The following is a 23,469-nucleotide window of genomic DNA, read 5'->3' on the forward strand; positions in this document are numbered from 1 at the left end:
CACACACACACACACACACACACACACACACACACACACACACACACACACACACAGAGTGTAAACCGTCATTAAAGCACTAATAAACAGCATAATGAAAAGCACCAAGATAACAGCTGAAAGAAAATGGCCCATAAAACTGAACACTCAATATCTCCTGAATACCATCAAAGGACTGAATCTTAGCTCTGGCGCTCATATTTAACATCCATCTCAGCTACTTGACAATAGGCTAAACAATTCGTTAGCAGCCAAAGTCCTTGGTCAACACTTGGTTTATCATGTAGCTTTACTTTCCACAATGACTCGCTATCGGCAGGTTGAGGCATGACGGAACAAGCTGTAAATCCTCCCTAATTTGATCAGCCAGTGCTTTGTCATATAGTGATGCTTTAATGTAGCAGGTCCAGGCACTGCAGTGTTTACTAAGTATGCAGTTTTCTTGATCATTCATATTGAACAACACAGCGCCCAATTGATTGGGCTGGCATTAGTATTCTTGCAAGTGTGTTCACAAGAGTTGGATTTTTTTTTCTTCTTTGAGCTGGAAAATAAAGTGACCCATGTGGATTTTTTTTTTCCACAGTGTTTCAAAGTAAGAAGGAAAAGGATGACAAAAATAGGTACTTAGCATTAATAACTATATGGCAGCCAAGGTCATCTGGCCAACAGGGTTAAGACAGACAGGCTCTTATCTGAGGAAGGAAACACGACGAGAGAGAAACTCCGCCTGATGGGAATCAGCAGTCCTCTTACATGGCCTGTGGAGGGATAATACGCAATCCAAGGGCGGCAGAGCAGACAGTCCATGCCCTTAACTGATCAGAGCTCATCCAACACTCCAAGTTCTGCTTCCTTTGTTCCTTATTTTTTTGTGATGTGGTCAAAAGTGAAAAAGGGACAGGGGATAGCATCTAGCAGTTTTTTTTCTTAACAATATAAGTCCTGTGTTCAACACTATGGCACCCATCCTGCAGGCACAGAGGTCAGGAGGAGCTGGCTGCAGGCCTGAACAGTACCACTATAGATTATCATTCAGTCAGGCTTCGATTAAGCTCCACCACCAACTCAAAAGATGCAGCAGGAAAGGAGAAATAGGAGTGAACGCCAGACAGCAACAAGCTGGCGCTAATCGCAGAAATGCTCCCACGGCAAAAATGGTAAACCAGAGATTGAAAGATAATTCAGGGCAGATTTTCTGAACATCACTCTGGCAGAGAACTGTCTAATTACAGTAAGCCAGCAAAAAGAAAAGGGGGAAGAGCTTCAACATTTGTGCTGACGAAGGTAGTGAGATCGACTACCTGTAATCAATGAGCCCACAGTATGCAGAGTATTCAAAGAGAAGAGGAGACGAATTCAATGTCACCACGATGAGTTGATTTCGTTTAGTTTCAATCAGCAAATTCTGATCAGCGAGAACAGGGAAATGCAAATGTGTCACATCCTTTAGAAAAAAAAAGAAATATGGAAATGAAGTTTTGAATATGGGAGAAAGGATAAAGCGCACCCTTCTCCTGAGATCTGAACCGGTGTACTGAAGGGATGGCATAATAAAGTAGGAGGTAGGTCTTTCATTTTAATTGAAATTCATGAATCACTCTGCCTAACTCATGTCTAAGGAATCTGTTGGAAAATTGAGTCTTTCATCTAGATAAAAGGCTAATCTAACTCATTATGCAGAGGTGTTATCAGGACGGGGAACAATGGAGCTAATTGGTGATTGTCATGCAGTGTTAATAAATTTTATATTTTTACCCAGGAAAACCGCAATCTTTTAAAATGTTGGATATTATAAATCTTTACTGTCCCTTCCTGTTGTGGAAAGCTTTCCTGCAGTAACCAAAAGAATAAAAAAGGGTCTACCAGTGCCATTTTTTTGCCAGTGTTTATGATTCTTGTAGTCGTAGTGCTTTGTAGTGGAAAACGCTTGAAACGAGGTGATGCAGCTGATGGTTGAATCATTCTAAGACAGATGCCAGCAGAACCTATCAAACAACTTCCTGCATAACTTCTTTTCCGGGCCTCTGTCTAGCACAGAGACGATTTATTTTAAAACTGTCTTTGAAACATTAAAAAAATGCAACAAAGCCAAAAATGAAAAAGAAATCAAAGGCACACGATCCCTTTCTGGAGCCAAATCTCATCATCTTACTGATGGTGAAAGCTCAAAATGTGAAACTTATCAAAACCCGACTAATTCTGCAGCGAAGGTCTTTTTTAAAATGGACAGGCAAGAGTCACGCAGGAGTCATCTGGCCTAAATGTTTTGCGAAAAGAGAGACTCAGAGCCCCGCAGAGCCTGTCAGCCTCAGAAGATATTACGAGCTGTTGTCATTAGTGAGCTCATCTTGCTTCCTTTGCACAACTGTAATAATCATGCTTATTAGGTGGGAAATGAGTTCCTCACATCCTCTACATAGACTAGTTACATATTAAGCTAATGACTTACGACAGATCAAAGGTCACAGAAATAATAAACACCTCTCATTGGAAACTTCAAGCACTAATTAGAAAAAAGCAGATCAAAGTTCAGCGTATCACAGAGCGCCTTGACAAAATGTTAAAAAAATAAAAATCACTTCTTACAGACAAAACGAAACACAACAACAAACAAAGAAAAGGCATCTTTCAAGAGTGTCGGAAGCATTAGCATTTTGTGTGTTTCTGTAATGCTTGCTCCACATCCCCAAATTCATTAACTGCCTCTCACTGGAGCTAATGTGAGTGCTGATGTGGTGCCATATGACAAAAAAAAAAGAAAGGAGGCAGGATTAAAAGGCAAACCCTCTTGAAGCTTTTCTGACTCTTAATGAAACAGACTTCATGGGGAAAAGCTACACTAAACTAACAATACACAAGGGAGGGATATTTTACATTCAGTAAACAATAAAATGTCTCGAAATAGATGACTTGAGTTAATTTTGGTTCGATTTCCTCTATAATGCTCCCTTTTGTCACTGCATGCAAAACAGCTTGGGGAGTACAAATCTCTTAATCCTAGTAGTGAGAGTGCTAGGATTAAAAGAGAGCAGTCTGCAAAGCCAGCAAAAAGCAAAAACTGCCCTCTTGGCCCCTATCAACTCAATCTCCTCTATTCACCTGACACAGGCCGCAATGGCCTGATACTGTATTATACAAAAAAATAAAGCCGAGCCAAATTCAAGAGGCAGCATCGCAGTTAGCAGATTCACCTTGTTAACACCCTGAAAAGACTATTAATGAACAAATGTCTCTGTTGTCAGTTAAATGGTTAATGAATACATTATTGATCAGTCTGCTCCTCACTTCTCCAGACTCCCATATAATCACACGGGGTCTCACTCTTTGTTGGCTGACTTCCTGGGGAGCTGTTACCCCGAGGCTAGGAAAGCTTAGACAAGGACAAGCTCAGCTGTGGTCAAAGAGCACACGGTGGGGTTACTATATCAGAAGCTAGCTTATGTTGCAAAAGATGATGAAAACTATTATTGAAGACCAATTTTAATTAAATTCTTTTTTAAGGCAAATGAAATATTCAGTGAGGTCAGCGTAACAAATACTGTGAACAGCTTGCAAAAGTGTTCAGTTGAATGCGTGCGAGTGAAATTATACATTGAAGCTATTGAATTGACAGTGAATGACTGTTTTAAGCGCACTGTTACAACCTAATTTTCAAGGCCCTTGCTCTTTTAAGTTATTGAAGTCTGTTGTGGTTTTATGGTGGGTGCTATACATCCTTGGTCTGTAACCAGTATGCTCTCGGCTCGTTAATTTTTCTCATTGTTATACAACTTCAATTAAGCTACTCTAACAGAAAGAGCAAAGCAGGGAGCAGACCATGTTGTAAAACAGTGAGTGACCTTATTAAATCATGCTCAGTCATTTTAAATTGACTTAATCCGCATATTATACATGGTGGCACGCTAGCAAAGAAGGCAGGAGTGGACTGCTATTGAGGGATCAGACAGGAGACTTGGGCAGCAGCGGCCTGTATGGAAGTTGCGTCTTTACTTGCAAGCCACTCAGACTAAAAATCAATCCTAATATTTTATTTTCTTAAAATCTCCTGCAGATACAACCTGAAATGTCGTGAGCAAAGACTTAGGAATTAAAAAAAGGTGCACTCACGAACACACAAGTCTCCGCTTTCAAAGTAACCAGGGCAACACTGCGAGCGGCGCCTATACATGGTCCTCACTCCCCGCCGGTAAGCTGTCTTATAGCTGATCCTGAAAAAGCAGACACACAGGGACAGCTACGTGAGGTAAAGAGTGATCCTTTCTGAAGGACAGGAAACAAACAAACTCGAAACAGTAACTTAATGTTTTGTTATTATTTGTCATTTTATCAAAGTACGCACAGAAAAATCATTCTTAAGTGGAATTTTACCCCCAAATAAAAATCCGCTTGTAGGAGGTCTCTGTTTACTCATTTAGTTGATGGAGCTATCAACCTTGATGAAGCAATTAAAACATAACGTCTTCAAAACAACACAATTACAGTCACTGGCATCCTCTGGGGGTACAGTAAAGGTCGTGCTACTTAAAACAAAAACAAAAAAACAAGTAAAATATAATAAGGAAACAAATTCTGAGACCTACAAACTCACCTGTGTTTTGTGCATTTAAACCAGTTGAGGATGTCTGTGCATCTAGTGTAATAGATCTGGTCGAATGGGTGAGCATAGGATTCCTGGACAGTCACAGCATAGCTGAAAGACAAATGTTTAAGGACACCAGTTGCAGAAAAAAGGACTGTACCATACTTTCTTGTACTCTGGCTTATTATTTCTACCCCTTTAAATTGTGGTAGAGATTTAAAATGTATTCTCCTCTAAATTTTAGATTCGGATGCTGTGCTCTTTACTTTTTACATTTATTTGACTCCTAGAATTTTCAGCATGGTTTCTGTTTAAGATCTTAAATGTAAACAAGCGCCTGTTAAAATCTTGAAATGCCGGTCCTATAGTCTCCAATAATTTTGGCTTTCAGTCCCTGCCACAGGCACAAAGAAAAGCAGCCATTAGTCTCGGCTTCTTGTCATCTATTAAATGTCTGAGTGTTGTAATAAGCTCTACCTAGGAGAAATTTACCCTTTGAATTTTTTACATGGTTTGACTTAAATAACAATTTTAGAAAAAAATGGTGAAAGGTGGCATTATTTAAAAAATATTAGAGGGAAGTCAAACATTTTAAATATTTGAGCAGCCAAACTTTGTTTATTTTTCTTTTTTGTGAATCATCACAAAAAAATCATTTTTTAAATCACTTAGACCTAACCCTACCCTAACCCTATTAAACTGGGTCAGGTTTTACCAGCTATAGCAATAAAATGCTAATTATTAAGAATCAGAAAGTCCCTGATGCCATTTTCAACACAGTGTCGTTTTCCTGCATAGTGAAGCTTTGACTTTAAAATAAAGGGTATGAAAACGCTAAAAAAAAGTTGATATTTATGATATATGGTCTGCGGATATTGGAGGACCTAAAAGCCATAACCATACTGCCCACTTAGGGAATCCATTTCGATGCCAACAAGGTGGAACCACAAAGTACCCTCACCTTGGTCAGGCAATAATCCAGATAATATATCTTCACAGCTTTCTTTCCTCCCCTTTGCGCCACAGACAGAAATTATTCCTGCTTATTTCTCATAAGTGACACTGCCCAGCAAAGCTAATAATTATTCAGGCTCTGTGGCATTCGCGATTGATTGGGATGAGAGTACACTGATCAATCTGCCTGTGTATTTCATTTGAAGCAGCAGCACCTCCCATCTCTCCGAGCTTGGCAACTTGAGCCGCTGTGAGATCAATACTGCTGTATGGACTTTGACAACAGATCAGAACTTTGGTTAAGAGAAGATATACTGAAAAAGTTTCAGAAGTGACAACGTCACTCATACGAATCAGCGTTTTCAGACGATTAAATACAAGGGAATGTGCTTACCTCTCCCAGTGGCTGCAGACATTGGGGTCATCTGGGTTGAGACTCAACGCACTGGTGGTGAGCGCAAGGAGCGAGGCCAGCAGAGGAACTGATGACCCCATCCTTCACTCTAAGAAGGAAACAAGGAGAAAATGTAGACAGTTGGGTGGAAGATGATAATTTCATTACATTTAAAGGAATAGTTTGACCTTTTAAAAACTGGCTTATTTTATTCCTGAGAGGTTTATCACATTAAGCTTCATTTGCTTGTTTGTATGTTAATGTGTTTTGTGTATAACAAGCTGCTTGAAGCTAATTGCCCCTAGTGGGATTAATAAACTTGTTTGTATTATATTGTGCCAGTTTGTTCGGTAAGGCTGATGTAATTGCAATTTCCAGGTTCAAATGCTTTTGATGACAAACACAAGCGTAAACTCTCCAATTGATTCATCAATACTCTGAATACTCCAGTATTGTGATTGTCTAGCAGTTATCTCAGGTGGAATAATCAAGGGTACAATATAAGCATAAAAAAATAACAGTATTTAGAGGTTGGGAATCAAAAGGTTAGCAATAGGCTGTGCAGTTGGTCTGTAGGTTTTTGGACAATGACACCAGGTTTAATGTTGAGCTCGATCACAGCTGTTCAGACCTTTCTATTTGTAAGTGTCCTCACTTTTTGGGACTCTTGTTTTATAATGGTAGACATTAGAGATGCATGAGTGGCGACACAAAGTTCCCCAAAGTAAACCATGGGGGATAACTGTGAAAAAGTTTTTATATCAAACAACCTAATCAGACACTTAAATCACCCTCACCCAGATTAACATGGACATAGCTAACAAAGGGAAAGAGCTCAGAGGCAGCTGCAAGTCAGCAGCCTCGGTATTAGCAAAATGATCAAAGAAGTTATGAGGAAAATGATGGATGAAAAAAAAGAAAAAAGGGTTGGTGTCTGGTGAATTTAAACAAATTGGAAAAATATGTAAGTGCAATTTGTTTTGTTATACAAACTTGTTGCACCTGCTTTTGTTTGAGGTAAAAAATATATCAGGTGAATATTCGTGCACAGCAACTCACGTTGACTTAATTATTTATACCTTTTTTCAGTAGCAGAGAATTGTTTTGGAAATTGTTTAAAGGAGAGAAGATTCTGTTTCTTTCTGTAGTTTTGGGGAAAATGTAAAGTTTAATAATTTATTTTATTATGTGAATAATATTTTACACTGAAGAAAAGTCGTTTTTTTGTTTGTTTGTATATGCTCTCATTTGTCATTCTTAGAAAAAAAATTGCAATTGGCAAAAAGTCAGTATAAGCATGTAAAAAAAAAAAATAAATCAGAAATTTCAATCAAAAACGTACAACTGGTGAATCTCTACTGCATATGGATGGTTACCATGGATATGGCTATTGACTAAATATACAATATATCTGGGATACTATTGTTTTGTGGGACTTGAAGTTTGACTTAAGTGGACTATTTAACTCTCAAATACACCATAGCACTTTGTCCTCTGAGGTACTTAAAAGGACACGAAACCTAAATTTTTAAATATCATTATTTTTTCAAACCCTTTAGTGGTAACTCTGCCATAGAGTAAGACTCAACTGTGCTAAGCTAAGCTGACCAGCCGTTGGCTATAGTCCCCATATAGTGGTGCATTTTCTTAGCTTATTTCCCATAAAAAACACACCAAACTATTTTATTTAAGTAGTTTTCACCTTGAAAACACTGTGTGTTCAATGGACACCTACTGTAGCAGCAACCTTTGGACCTTCTGTATAGACGTAAAGTGTCTCACTTGTGTTTTCTAGGAGGCAGCTTGCATGCCATTCAGAAACAAAAACAGAAAAAAAAAACTTTTTATTCCACACATAAGAAAATGGAATTCTGGTTATATATATATATATATATATTTTTTTTTTTTAGAAAGAGGGGCAATACATATTAATGAACATTTTAACAAATGTAAATATGCCAGATTATAGCCTTGGGCTAATTTCCATGTGCAGACCCTCTGCTTTGCATAGCTTTGTTGGTAAACTGCGACAGTCAGAAAACTATTGCTCCATGTCCTTGATGACCTTCTAAGATGCATATGCTGGCCCACCAATCTACTACATCTGCCTAAACAGAACAGATTCACAGCAGCCAGACGAATTAATGGAGTATAACATCCTAAATCACAAAATAAATTTACATAATCAAGATCAACCATTACAATTGGTGCAAATAGAAGATCATAATAAAATATTTAAATGTGGCTCAAGCAGAATATTGGGCTAAGTTATCTATGGCTCTAATATCTACAGAAATGAAACCACCCAGTGACAGAGACAGACAGGCTGTTTACCCAATCAGGATTTTTCATTAGGCAGAAGAACAGCACATATCATCAACAAAAGTGACAATGACAGATTAGGTATAGAAGTCCAGGTATAACACGTGCATGACTAACACAGCAAATTTCAGTTTTGCACAGTAGTAATAAAATACACAAATATGAAGTACACAGAAATGTTACAGCGTGGCATTTTGAGCAAAAATAATGAATTGTAATAAATTCAACATGATGCGTCTTTGTAGAACTCAACATGTAGTGATACATCCATGTGTGGGCTGCGTGTGCTCTGCATGTGGTTTGCCGTATTATGGGGATGTGTTCAATACTTCAGAGTGACTGTATCCAATAACACACAAATTCACATGTTCAGCTAATCTTCTGCATTGATAGATGCATGTAGTTCACTCACATGTGAAAGAAAATCAATCATAGCTCCACTTCCTCTGAGCAGCAGTTCATCTGAACAGGCAGAGGTTAAAGCCATGTTCATTTCCTTAACAGGATGATTAATCAAGATACACATGTGTTATGGGCTACAGCTGCTCTCATATTCAAGCGCTGCTCTGAAACAGTCGGGTTATACGCTACTACAGGGACACTGGTTGATGACCCAGAAAGCTTTTACTGTTTCTTTGATTAGACCATCTTCCTCTGCCATTTAATCTGAATGACTGTGGACAAGCTCAATATTTTTTTTATTTTTTTTTATTGTTCTCAATCACTAGTCTGAAAGGGGGTTAAGAGGTAATAAAATTGGGATTATCCTAAATATGTGGCAAGATTAAACAAATCAATGACTATTAGTAAGCTTTAGAGTGTGGTCTGCAAGCAAATTAAGTGCCACAGTGCCCTCAAATGAGGAGACAGTGACAGATCTAATAGCCAGAGGCGTGTGGCCTAAAGCTCACCTAATCTTGCAGCCTGTGGTCACTGGGTGTTTTCGGTGGCTGCTGAGCAGGCTCTGGAAGCAGAAAAAACACAGAAGTGCCAGTGCGCACACATACACTTGCTGGGTGAGGTGATGACAGGTCGCAGATCTGTGGGAGAGAAGAAAAATAATGAGCTTATGATGACACACAGAAGACACATGCTTCCTTGCTCGCTCTCACATGGACGCACGCACACAAACTCATAAATTTCTTATGGGATCAAGAGTCTCAACAGGCATATAGTTCAACAAAAGCTGCTCTTGAAAGGCCAGTTTACGCTGCGCAGCCTCCACATTCGAGCACACGGTTCTCATTTCCACCTACCTGGTATCCACATCCACACTAACTTACCCACAGGAATAAAAGCCTGCATTAACTCAAGAGGGGCTAATACAATGAACTCTCTTCACGTTTCAAACTCTGTGAGTGGTTTGTCCACAATGTGACAAGATCACATTAACTGTGATCATTAACAAAGCCTACACAAGGTTTATTGCAATAATTTGGAGAACATTCATGTGTTTATCATTTTTCTCATTACATGGCTTTCGCTGGGAGGTCAGAGTGTAGGTTTGAGATTTTTTCGTCCTTCATTTGCTATGAATTCTAAATTAAGATGCAAACACAGCCACAACAAAATAAAGGCTTAATAAATACTTTAACATCATTTCTTATTCATGTAAATAGTTTCCAAGGCCCGGCGATGAGAGGGAAGACTAAAGAATTACTGTAGGTCCCCTTATTACGTCTGCTGAACATTAAGTCAGACTATGCTAGTCTGAAGCAATTTTAAATCTGCAGCACAATTATACAGCCGGTCAACAAATACAAAACAATGCACTCCCACTGTTATTACAACAAGCATCAAGAGAATGCTTGACTTGATTGGGTTTAAAATTATCACCGTAATTATTAGGTTTGTGGGGAAAAATAATCAATACAGCATAGTATTGCAATATTTTGTCTATGGATATTATGTTGATACAGAGACACCAAATATTGATATTTTATTAAATAAATTAAAATACTGTGGGAATGTTAAGAACAAGCCGGCTTGACTAAGCTTTCATTAAATTAGCTGGGTGCACTTAGCTTGACAAAGCTATGCCTATATTCAGAGCAAGCTAATGGGTCAGTCACGCAAGTAAAAAATAGGATGGAAATCTTACATCTACAATAAAAGGAACAAAAAAGAAAACTCCGCGGCTACTTTGTGATTGTTTTGAATTTTTTCACCAAACTGTTGATGGTGTTGCACACTATTGATCACAAGGTCGGCTAAGAGGAGGCAAACTTTCTCCAAACAGTCACAGTCTCACTTGGGATGACTGCAGTCACACTCAGAGACGTTGTTGAAGGTTTGCAAATAATCACTAATCTCTAATTTAAAAAAGGTGACAGATAGCCAACATGTTGCCATCAGTTTGAATGAGTCTTTGTCAATGAGCCAACTTGAGGGGACTCGGCTGTAGGGACTGGTTGTAGTCCGGTTATATTTCTATAGGACAGGAAGGCTGCTGTGCACAAATGTAACAGTTAAATGTACATTTCTGTTAATTGTGAGTTTCCATCTATGTAAACAACAGATGTGTGATTTTCGATGATTTATCACAATTACATGCTGTATTATCAAAAACAGATTGGATGTAATAGCCAACTTGATCCCATTTGGTTGCTGTCAGACTGATATCAGGCTGACTGTCTCTTATGGCAACATTTAAAATAACAGTCTCATTTTGCAGCAAAAAAAAAAAAATGACTGAAGTGAGATCGTTTTTTGTTTTTTTTTAAACCATCAAAGGCAGAACAAAATGCAGTGGCCAATTTTGATTGGAAATCAAACCCTACGTGGAGATTTAATTCCAAATCCTAGCAAATCCTGTTAGATTTGGACAAAATCTACCTCCAGTGAGATATATGTGTGCAGCGCAGAATGCGTCAGGAACAGCTTAGTGACATTAAAAATGTGAATGTCAAGGACAAAGACCTAGTTAACATTTTGCAATGCCTAATCACATGTTTGCTATTTCCCTTAACATGGATTTTAACATTAGAATGCATTGTTGGGGGCAAGCAACACGCCCTTTAATTAATGTTGAATAACTTCTCTTCATTGCTGATTCTCCGTACAGAGAGCACTGAATAAAAGACAAGCTGGATGAATATGACAGTTATCACTCGGGGCTCTCCTGTATGACTTCGCACTGTATCTGCTCAAATCCCTGAAAATAGATTCCCTCTTTTTTGACGAGAAAAGTGTTTACACCAACAAAATGCTCTCCAGAGACCTCACTCAACCTAAATGTATTTCACTTCTGCTCGTCACCACTTTGATTACTGTGACAATGAAACCTTCCCACCGCTGTGCTGCTCCCAGTGAAAAAACAGCTGAAATAGCAACATCATTTAGGTACCGAGGTTAGACGAGTGCAAAGAACAAGCGGCAGAGTATAGTGAAGGTGTGTGTACGTGATTATATGGACTTCTGAATCTTGACAGGAACACCCGCAGTTTACATCGGACACCTGCCTGCAGAAACATTAAGTCCGATGAGACGGAGCCACCTTTGTCCCTTGCACTGCCTATCAGCGGGGACGTCTGCGTGATTAAAGCCATGTGTCTTCAGTGTGTGACTTATTAAAGTGCAGTGCAATTAACCACCCTGTCCCCTGGCTGACCAACTCCTGCACTCTTCCATGAATGATGCTCAGCAGGCATGACTGACTAGCACAAGTTAGCTCACCTCCACTCTGTGGACCCCCTGCCGCTTTCAGGACCTTCTTAGTGCTAAATTTATCACAATGCTCTGTTTCCGCTAGCTTGTGTGAATTTACATAATCAAAAGCAGTCAACAAAAACAATGGCATCGCAGCCTTATCTGAGGCAGCGTTAGAGAATGCCGATCAGTCACGAGCTTCAGCCTGTAACATGTCTTTGCACAATCAGCCTATTATCACAACTTCAAGCGGAGGGCTCGTATACAACTTTTATGAGAATTCTTCCAGCCGCTCAATCTGTTTTGTAATAACTACTGAAGGATTCCCGCAGCAGCCTAATCTGAAGTGATCTAAAGGTTACAGCAGTAACCACGCAGCACAGAGTGCCAATGAGATAAGCCCCACTGCTGGCCACCTCTATCTCTTGCTGGGGGCTGTGAGTCATTAGGAGTCAGGCCTCATTACAGAGGCCACAGTGTGGCACACTGTACGCTCTGGTTCCCCTGGTTTCAGCCAAATACCTGAGTGTTAAGAGGCCAGAAAGAGATGGTTTCTCTGCAGGTACAACAAAACTACAAAAACTAGGTTCTAAATTCTGCTTATGAGTTGTATATTTGTATGTATATTTCAAAGCTTTATGAGTGTTCTAATGAGAACCAATAGTAACTATAATCTGAGGGTACTGGTGCTTTATTTTTGAGCATTTGCTACTTTATAATCAATTATATTCAAAGTTAAATTATTATAAATACTTTTGGTAGCACGTTATAATAATGTCACACTATTAAGCATTATTAAGGTATTAGTAAGTGCTTAATTCATCATTTATATAGCATTACTCATCCTTAGTGTGCTATTTATAAATACAGATATATTATTAAGACTATGATTGGCATCAGAGTGTGACATTATAAATATATAAAGTGCTACAGGTAGTAGTTACTTTGCTGACTAAATTTGTGACATCTTTATGTTTTCTACATATTTTTTGTCTGTGACCTAAATTGCTATAGATTTAACAGTTTTTTATTTCAAACTTGCCTCCGCTTTAAATCATGAGACTAAAATACTGTTTCCCGTATCATATACCTATTAATAATATCAAATAATATTAGTATAATAACAGTTTGCTTCCAACAGGACCAACATAATGAGTGCTTATGTTTAAGAATAGTTTCCTAATAACAGGAGTGACTTGATTGCACGTTTGAATGCTGGTGATTTTTACATTTTTGTATTTTTACTTACGTATTTTTTGGGGGGTTTTTGGTTTTTTTGTTGCTTCACATTACTTGTTCTGTTCCTCTCAATACACAAATCACTTTAAAGAGACTAAGTGCATGCACTAGCATGGCAAGAGTACTGAAGTCATAAAGCCCGAGAGAGTGTTTGTCGCTGCATTTATGGGAATCTCAGTAATGCTGACAGGATGAAGTGGAGCCAAGGCAGCAATGCCTTATACCTGATCTCTCTCTCTAGGGTACTTCTCTATTTATTACACTTCAGTGATTAGGAATGCCAGCTTGACATGATCCAGCCAAGGATTAATTTCACAATCTCTCAATCTCAGGCTGGATACTCGCCATAATACTGCTTAGTTATGGTTATGGACATTAGCAGTTCAACTCATTTCTGAGGACAGAGGGCATACTGTGTTCAGATTATTTTATACAGGCCAGAAAAGAATAGTTCCCCCTGCTTTAGCTATAGGCATTTGAATAAGATTTTTCAATCAGTGAGTGAAGATGGACAGGAAGACAGACGCGCAATATTCCTATTATTAATATGCATTAATATGTATGTAGTTTCCCACGAAAAACTGCTGCTTCTTGCTGCCGCAGCACCTCACTATACATTGTGCCTCTGGCGAAGTAGTGTATTTAAAAAACAAAAGATAGACAAAAGCAGCCATTTTATTTTCAGCGGACTTTATCTTAAAAATTGGCACAATCAGTCTTATTGAGATTAGCCTGATTCGCGTCCTCAAATGAGTTTTTTGTTTCTCACTTTATTTCAGACTTTTTTTATTATTTCAAATCCACACGTAGATAAGGAAAATAACAAATTATCTGTCCAAACATTATTTCAGCCTAAGTTTAAAGAGGTACTGTAGTATATTTGTGCTTCCACAAAGCACAACAGGTTGGGAGAAAGAGCGATAAGTGAGGATAACTATACATATACTCCTTAGTATGGATCAAAAGCCCTTCCCTTTACTGCTGGCATTTACTACTACCCCTCCCACATCTTGCAGACTTGACATCCTGGGTTTGCAGTGCAGTTCTTCTCTTAAATATGTGATTTTCAACCCCAACGTGATGTTGCTTGTGTTATTGTTTTAGTTTTAAAAAAATGATTAAAAATTGTTATGTGCAAAGTAGCTTCTCCAGTTTAACGATTTTCAGTAATTACATTAATTGCTATTAATTATTTAATTGGACTGTTAAACTTTCATTTTCAACTTGTTAGTGTTTGTTATGGTTGAAACTTGTTTTTGTTCCATATTTTTGATCAGAAAAGTCCAATCAAGTGATTTGAATTCCGAATTTTAATGCAGTTATTCAAGCTGAGAAATTCAATTGTATGGCAGCAAATATTTTAGCCTATAGAAAACACACAATCTGAAGAGCTCATCTTGGGGTAAGTATCTGACACGCTAAATGACTGTAATGAAAGAACCATTAGCCGCAGGAGGACAGTTTAAATATATCAATATATGCATTTATTCTGGTATTGAATAGATAATGAGAGCTTAGTTACGTTGCCTTACGTCAAGCCTTCATGCCAAGGGGCTCTACAAACTATTAATAAGCTCAAAACAATTACCTAGCAGTGTTGCCGAAGCCATGGGAATTACTGGGAAAGAGAGAGGAAAAATTAAAACATCCTCTGCTTTTAAAGTCTCATGTAGCAACGACAACATCCACGAATGTGATTTCACTTTGGCTGGTGAAGCACCTGGGAAAATGCTGTGCGTCGTTTAACAGAAGCTTAATTCTGCCCACATGGTTTATTCATGTGGCGACTGCTGATATCATGGTTCTCATAAATCACGCAGTGCGGAATGCTGGACGTCCATGCGCTCAGGCAGGGCTCACTAATCTCAACACCATCTTTCATCTGAATAACCTTGCCTTACCGCAGGGCATGCCAACACCAGACTCAGCCCGTTGGAGGGAGCCTGTCCTCATACTTTTATTTCTTTTACTCTGGGCACAAAGATTTTTCGCAGCCTGTCGGAGCAGACAAACACTGTCCTGTGTACTCCCATCCCACTTTCAACCACGGGCAATAATGAGAAATTGCTTTATAGACATCAGAGAAACTAATCTAGTCTAACGTTGGCTTTATGAATCTAAAATCAGACTCACAAGGGAGGAGAGCAGCACAGTCACTCCAGCCATCTGTTCAGAAGTGGTTCAAAGAAAGAGCAGAAAATGTGAAACTAATGTGAGTAAACATAATCATCACATCTCACTAATAAATCAAGAAACCCCTGTCTGTCTGTCCTTCACATATTTCACCAAATGATCTACATCATATTTAGCGGGTGTACTGCTGGGAGCAGGAGTAGGAGCACTGCAAGAGCTTGAGGTCATGTAGATGAGCTGTGGTCTGACCTTAGGGTTTAGCCACCTCTGACCTGACGCATGATGTCACAGGTGACACAAGTTTGAACTATTCACAAACATGCTCCTGAAAGTGGACCCCACTTCCATAGAGGATGAATGCAGGGAGGGTCTCGCTGGCTCCAGCAGGTTTAAATTTGCCCATAATTTTATGTGACAAATGATGCGTTCAGTGGGAATAGGCCATTATGGTTGATATGTGACCGCACAGATTATGCCACACTCCTCTGTGGCCTCATAACAATGTCACAGTTCAGATAACATGGTTAGTTGGAATAAACTTCCAATGAGTGTGATATCTAACTTTGCTGATGCAAAGATACCTGAAGGCTGTAGAAGGCTGACACTGCACAACCCAGTGCGCAGGTTTTTGCCCAAAACCTTCTTAGCTATGAGACAGTGCTAACCACTGCACCACTGAGCAAAGCACTGGTGACTATCAGATCGAGGACTCTCTATTCATCGATTTGCTGGCTGTATTGCTAGAAACCAAAGCAAGTACATTGCTGAGTTTAGGGACCGTTTTTTGATAAGTGCTTTGATTTTGGCTATGTGCTCCTGTTCTCCGGATTTTTAGGTAGACGTAGCACTTAAAGGCCCGTGAATAAGAAATCTATGGGAGACAGCGGCTTTCCACTGCTCCCTACAAAGAGCCAATCACCTGCCTTATAATGAAAACACACACAGATGAGGTTGAGGATCGTTTTAGCTGTGTGGTGGCAGGTGTGTCTATTTATTATAGTAAAGATATGGGTAAATGAACTATTTTTTTATAGGCTTAATGCTTTGCTCTGCTTGGATGATCATTTTGGCACCTTATGTTGGGCTGTAAATGAGGCAGTAATGCCGTGAAACTCTGCATGCATAGTAATAATAGAACCTGCTGAAAAAAATTTGACTGGTGATTATATATGAGGTTTTTTATATCTCATTGACCCATCTATTGCAGTTATGGCTCTAGCCTCACTAAATTGGGAGACTTGGGTGGCTTAGTCTTGTAAAAGATTGCTTGAAGGCATTACAGGGATAGCTGCTGAGTGGCGGGGACAGCTTCTAGAAGGTTAGAGTCATCACGTCGCCTCTGATACTAAGCATAATTGTCACATGCAAATGTATGGCATGATGCGACAATGTGATTGCATCGTAGGGTCTTTTGCTTGATTTGTGACCGCACAGATGATGTGACATTCTTCATAATGATGTCCTCAATTCGGATAACACAGTTTCTAAATAAATCTCCACTGATTATGACATCTGCCTCTGCTGACGCTAAAATGTCTCTGACAGCAGGCACTGCACTAATATAGATAATGGAGTACAGCGTATAGCAATTACAACGTCGTTTTTCTTGTGCTTATTCTAATGTCAAACTTTTTTTTTTTTGGGTAATTAATCATGTTTGGGTTCCTCACATAACAGGCATGGCACATACAGTCGTAAACATGTCACCAATTACAAGCTTTAGGCAAGAAAACTAATTAGTGAAACAACATCACTTAATGAAGCAAAATAACAATGTGCCTGATGTCACATAGCTCTGCCTGCTGCTCAGAATAGTTTCTGTGTTTCGCCCTATGCTTTTAATAACAAACCCTAGGCATCATACTGACAGCCAAATGTTTTGCAGTGCCCTCTGCACCACGTCTGTTCTCTCTTCACAGCCTGGGCATGGCCTCCTGCCGCCACCAGGAGGAAGCACCAGTCATTCCTATATGCACCAGTAAAGCTTTCCTACACCACACAGACAATTAGCCAGCCTGTGACTGATTGCACGTAATGAGATCTATTGGAGAACAGTTGGACATCTTTGGGCAAATTAATGTGTGAATATTAGCCTGTTGAACCGTCTGCTCTCTCACCAGGATCATTCTCCAGTGGAGAACAAAACTGAACCACTGTAATATTCAGCTGCTCTCTGCCTGGCGGCCCAGCCAAGCCATGTGTTCATTTCTGTATTTTAGTTGTACAGCTACAGTGCTGTGGACAAATTAAGCAAAGGTATAGTGTGGACAGAAACACAAATAAAAGGAGGTGGATCGAAGGAGGCAGAAAAGTCAAGTAAAGTCTAGCTGAGCAGCTCACCATGAAATGCTGAAACAACAGTGCGGCTGCCAGGGCAATTTTACACCCCAATAGTTTCACACCTCAGCCACCAACCCCTTCCAACTCTGAACCTTGTGTCTTCTTTGTGTCTTCATTTATTTTGTGTCAGTGTCCAAGATGTGAGAAGCCAAGCAGTGAGAAACTCGTCCCAAATGTCGCAGGGTAAGTGGTGTGTGAAGCAGACGCGGGGAGCAAGGAAGAGAAAAGCCACTGCGCGTGGATGCACTTTGCTTTCTGTGCAGACAATCCTCTGAGATATCAGAGGACTTTACATTACACTTGGGAAAACATATCGTTTTATACTGATGCATGCAATGCAGTAGAGAGACTACTCAAACCCTTTACTTACAAGCAAGCAAAAGTTCAGAATCGAATGGCTACTTCAATGAAGTAATGTACTGTCAAACAATTGACTCAGAGTTCAAGCGAATTAAAAAGAAGCAGCTCTGCAGTGACTTTATCTTATGGTACGAACAAATTATTAATGCTGAATTATCAAACATCACTTTACCACTGTAACACCTCATAGTCCAGTTAATTACTTCTCAACTTAGTGGCTGTAACAGCTACAAAGGATTTAAAAAAAACTGAGATGAGTGGCAGGATATGTTCAAAATTGTTATCGAACAATCATTCATCAAAGCACTCTTGATGACTTTAGAAGGATGGCATCTGGACAAAAAATGACCTTCCTCTTTTTTGCAACAATATTTTTAAAATTGTGTAGTTGTGCTCTTTTTATTGGACTATTTTTTGTTTGAGTGGGTAAATCGGTTGCTTTTTTCTGTTTCGTAACTGAAATAATCCTGTAATTTACTTACGCTTTACCAATACCTGACATTTTGAGTAAAAGCATCTTAAAAAATAAGTAATAATGCATAAATGTGTTTTATTTCTTTTTTTGCAATTCTATTATCTTTGATTTGCTGTGAAATGAGAAACAGCTATGAACAGCCACTGAAATGAAGTGATGAATTTCGAGGGGGAATGTCCCTTAAGTGGATGTGCTAATAATTTAGGCATTTGAAATTTTGATAATCGAGCACTAGTTTCTAAATGGTAGCTCATCAAAAAAAATGGCAGAATTATTAAAGTTGCTGTCAGAATAATGTACCTGAAAACTGACTTACATGCGTGTACTTGAGTGACTTGAGTGAATCACCAGCTTACTTAGAAGCATTAGTTAGCCTACTCTAACTAATGCTTCTTTTCCAAAAAATAAAAAATCAGAATAAAACATCAACTCTTTCTGTTAAAAGCTACACCTCCTACTTCTCAGTGGTGTGCTCTCTCTGATAGTGCAGCACGTTGACCTTCTGGATCACTAGTCAATGACTGAATGAAGAATGACTTACCATCATGATTATTAAATCTGAAAATGCGCTACCGGTGCACAAAGGATCCAAACCAGGTGATCTCCATTTGGTGAAATGAGAGCTCCATCAACTCGATTTGCACGATGTACGCCCAATTTTTGCCGTCATGACCTTTTAAATGTCCTTGAAACCACTTGAGCAAAATGTGCCTACTTAGACTGAATACATTAAAAAAAATGAACAAAAGAGAGGCGTTTGTGTGGCTGTGTTCAGCCTGCATAATGAACACATGAGGACGCCTGTTTTAATCATATGACACAGTTAAATAAAGCCAAAATGCAACAAATCCATAAAATCCAAAGCATACACAAAGCCAATGAAAGTCATTAGAAATTTGTTTGAATAATAACTGGGAAACAGAATATAACCACTAGGCTGAGAAAACAATGCACTAAAATGTATTCAGTATAAATCATCTGATTCATGAGATGCTCGCACTGTTAAAGCTCATCCTGCGGTGTAGAACTCGACAATATAATTGTGTCGTATATTACAGCTGTGGTCAACCAACATGAGCTTTTCTGCCTGCAATGCAGATGTGTCCGCATTCATAGGCCAACCAATTAATCGGTCTGTCACTAAAGTCTGTAAATATCATAGTGCAGTGAAATGTAGAAATAGTGCACAGGTTGCAAAACAATATAGCAACATATACTTACTGTTTTATGAACTGCAAACCTGTTCATTTTTAATTTATGACATCTGTCAAGGAAAATAGCCTGTCTCCATGACCTGAGTGAAATAAAAACAACATAAGGTTGTTAAATTGCAGTTTTCCGTGCCATCTCAACCCAGACCGCTTTGTGTTGTATATAAAAATGCTCCTAAAATCTATAAAAACCTAATAAAAAATGATCATTGTTGTAAATGGAAGCCACATCTCCCTTACGTGCTTCTTTCAGCCTCTATTCCATTATGCTTTCCATTATAACATGGTTGCGGTGGGCAGGGATGCCTGATGCTGGTGCTAGGGGTGCCAAGTGTTTGTGCACTGACCTTCTGCTCCCTGGACAGGTCTGAGTGCAAAAGCATCACCAGTAAGGGGCCAAAGGAGATGGGACACTCAGCTGGCTGGTGCATTATTCATGAGTCACCCCTGTTGAGTGGGCTGTTATTCAGCATCCAAATCCCAGATGTGGTTCAATCTGTGCTCCATTCAGTGTCCTGACTGCTGGCCATTGATCACAGGCAAGGTACGCGGTGCTGAATAAGCGCTGGGGCTTTATGTTACAGGGCTCAAAGCGTCTCACTGATAACACAAAGATCCATCACTAGACATTGGAAAGGCTCCAAAGTATTCTCACTGGAACTGATCAGACAAGCCGAGAGGAGATGCAGCTAAAACATTTGCTACGACGGTGCACAGCATGTGGCAGTGATGTGACAGCAATATGTTGTATGTCAGGTGTCATACATTTACATATTTTTTTGGTTTTTAAATAAAAAAATAAGCTTATATTTACTTATTCAGAAACATACACTCTGACGCACATCCCTGTCAACAGACAGAGAAAAAAAAATAGTGTGACGAGGTCCCTGTGTGAAAGGTGCCAGAGGCAAAATATCACCCTCTAATAGGCATCATACTACTAATGGACAGTTGAGCACAGTGAATCATTTGTCTGCTTTAATCATCAATCACATAAGGGCAGCTAAATGTGGCATGACCACAACTCTGTCTGCATTTGTCAGGATGATGATCATAAGCCATTGATCATGTTGCTGAATTACTGCACAATATAAAACGTGAATAATAATTTCCATTTCACTCTGCCTACTGAGACACAACACTACAATTCTTTGATGTGAGTGATAAATTGTGGTTGTTTGTCAAATTTGTGACTCAGACCCGATTTGTTTGGTTGAGGAAACAATGCAAAAATCACAACATTAAATATGCTGGGGAACATTTAAGTTTTTAAAGCCCTTTTTAAGATGAATGGCTGTTGTTAGGATTTTCTGTTTAGCAGGCGCTACAAACTGCCTTAGTCTTTGACCACAGTTATGAATCATCTTCTCCTTAAGATTTCTGGGGACTTCTGTGAAATCTATCACATCTATTCTAACTCATTTTAAAACATTCTTAGTGCCTATCGGTACCTTTTTGATGCTGTCAAATTAAATATTAAATTTCATCATGTTTCTGACAAGCCAATAATTCACTTTTCTACTTCTGCTCAACAGCCTGAGCTCTCAGAAGGAAAGATTAGCTTAGTGAATATCTGTGGCTTCTTTACAGTCCACATAAGCGATTAAATCATTTTTAACTCCAAAGTAATTAGTAAGCAGTAAGTAAACTATGTGTGAAAAGCATATGCCTGAGATGGAGAGTGGATTTCTGCTGTCTAAGGCATAATAATGAATAATAGCCTTATCAGCAAAGCACAACACATCCCAACATGCTGAGATATTATCACTGTTCATTTCCTCAGCTCATGTATCCTGTATCTCGTGGTAGAAAATATGTCATGTGGTCTCTTGCACTGTAACTGACAGCCTAGTCATGTCAAAAAACTTGGGCGTTCTACCAGGGCTCTCTACACAATACGGGGAAGGGAAAAGCGGCAGATCCAAGCAGATGCATCAGCAGTATTTGTAAAAAGTCACCAAATTCCCGCAAGGGACATACTTGTCATTAAAACCAACAAGAAAAGAACTGATGAGTGCATTAATCAGAGCTTGGCCAACTATCTGTGGTGAGCTGTAGTCCACGGCGTTCCTCCCCAAGACTGCACCTGAGGGAGGGAGGATTAACGCAGCTCCGCACAAGCTCGTGTATCTGAAATCTGCCTGAGCTCATCGTTTCCTTGTTCCTCGCTAAGAGGCTGTGGCTGGATATCAAGCAGAGCCAATCTATTCCCCTGCAGAATGCTGGCTGACCGGCATCAATGCCATGCATTGTCGAATTATTAATTAAATGTATGCAAGGATAATCAGATGCAGACATGACCAGACCCTTGGGAAACCTAATGTGGAATTGTAGCTCAATCTAAATTGCAGATGTCTTTTTATTTTTTAATGCCAGCTAGCGACGACGTTTTATTGGCCTTTAAAATTTTGCATCACTTTGCACTTATGTAACTTTTTTGTGATGCACAACATGCACAACTGTGACTTTTCCTTATAATCCCCACTTACACGAAAAGCCAAATGCTCATGAACAAAAAAATAAATAAATAAATAAAATCACCTGTAACAAACGTGTCTATTTTTACTGGTAACGCTACAATATTGGCTACTGCAAATTTATGTCTACAGACGAGGTAGGTTGTGGGTGTACGCTGAGGGATAAACCGTTTTCACTCCCTCTACTCAGCGCAAAATGTAAATGCCACAGCTTTCAAAAGTAAAGCAAAGTCTAGGTCCTGCCTCCATATATTTCATTAACTTTTGTTAATGCAGTTGCTATGGCTCCAGGGTATTTGCTCAATGCTCAATGCACTTTTGCTGAAATAATAAGATCTATCAGTCATTGCAAAGCAAAAACGGCTTAATTTGCAGAATAAAGGTCATACTAGCTGTTACTTCTGAGGGACTGACAGAAAACAGTGTTCATTACAGCAAATTCGAAAAGAAACTAAGCCCTGAAACACAGCACTACGCTGAGGTGTCCACATGCAGTTTTCAAAATCAGTGTCAGATTTATAAGACTGAGACGACTTTTTAGGATTTGCCCTTTTGAACCAGACCCAACCCCCAAACAGTACACAGCAGTTGTAGTTCTGCAAATACACTAATGGAGAGATTTCACACTGCCAACAGTCTATGTCTACGCCTGCGGGGAAAACTATTTCTAAACATATGCACGAAGCAGTGTTTTCAAATCCCTTAATTCACATGTGTTTAAGAGATTATATTGAGCCTGTGTGAGTTTCAACCCCCAGCTGGTCAAATCTTAAATGTAGTTACTGAAAAAAATTGTTAGGTCATCTATAGAAACGGAAATGTAAACTATACATGTACACTTAATGCCTTCAATTTCAGTTTAATGAATACTGTGAGTTGCTACATAAAAATCACATTACCACCATGGAATGAATTTTTTCTTTTTTCTTGAGATGAGAGAAATTGGTCAGCCTTCCACAGCTATCTGCTTTCATTAATCAGCCCTAATTAAACATATTGATTGAGCCAAACATCGGGATTTCCAGTTGAAAGGGTTTACTAGACTGTAAAATGCCTGCAAAAAAATGACCTCCACCGAATGCACGAGGCACTTAGGTGCCCCGGACACAGTGATCCTTTAAGTGGGCCCCCAAAATAAGACAAATATGCATCTGTTCAGTAAACAACATCAGAATTTACGGTGTCTGAGCGGCAAATGTCGTCCATGGCTCCACTGAGAGCTGAAACCACTGAAGCTGAACAGAGTATTACTTTGGTTTCTGGCTCCATGACCCCTCATTAGAGGAAAGTGTTGCTTAAAATCACAGCTTTAACCAGCCCTAACTCTGGATATC

General features: G+C 39.2%; 1 protein-coding gene across 3 annotated transcripts in view; it reads right to left on the reverse strand.

Moving 5' to 3' along the window:
* Nucleotides 1–23,469, reverse strand: part of megf11 (multiple EGF-like-domains 11) — an 80,012-nt gene that overhangs the window by 54,295 nt on the left and 2,248 nt on the right. For all 3 annotated transcript variants that reach the window (XM_013910033.1, XM_005730049.1, XM_005730048.1), the window contains exons 2-5: nt 9,164–9,292; nt 5,931–6,039; nt 4,592–4,693; nt 4,111–4,211 (exon numbers count right to left, since the gene is read on the reverse strand). In XM_013910033.1, coding sequence (XP_013765487.1) covers nt 4,111–4,211; nt 4,592–4,693; nt 5,931–6,031 — 304 coding nt within the window. In that variant the 5' untranslated portion in view covers nt 6,032–6,039; nt 9,164–9,292. The remainder of the gene's footprint in view (nt 1–4,110; nt 4,212–4,591; nt 4,694–5,930; nt 6,040–9,163; nt 9,293–23,469) is intronic.

The sequence above is a fragment of the Pundamilia nyererei genome, unplaced genomic scaffold (genome assembly GCF_000239375.1).
Source record: "Pundamilia nyererei isolate P.nyererei 1_Seehausen unplaced genomic scaffold, PunNye1.0 scaffold00035, whole genome shotgun sequence".
Lineage (NCBI taxonomy): Eukaryota > Metazoa > Chordata > Actinopteri > Cichliformes > Cichlidae > Pundamilia > Pundamilia nyererei.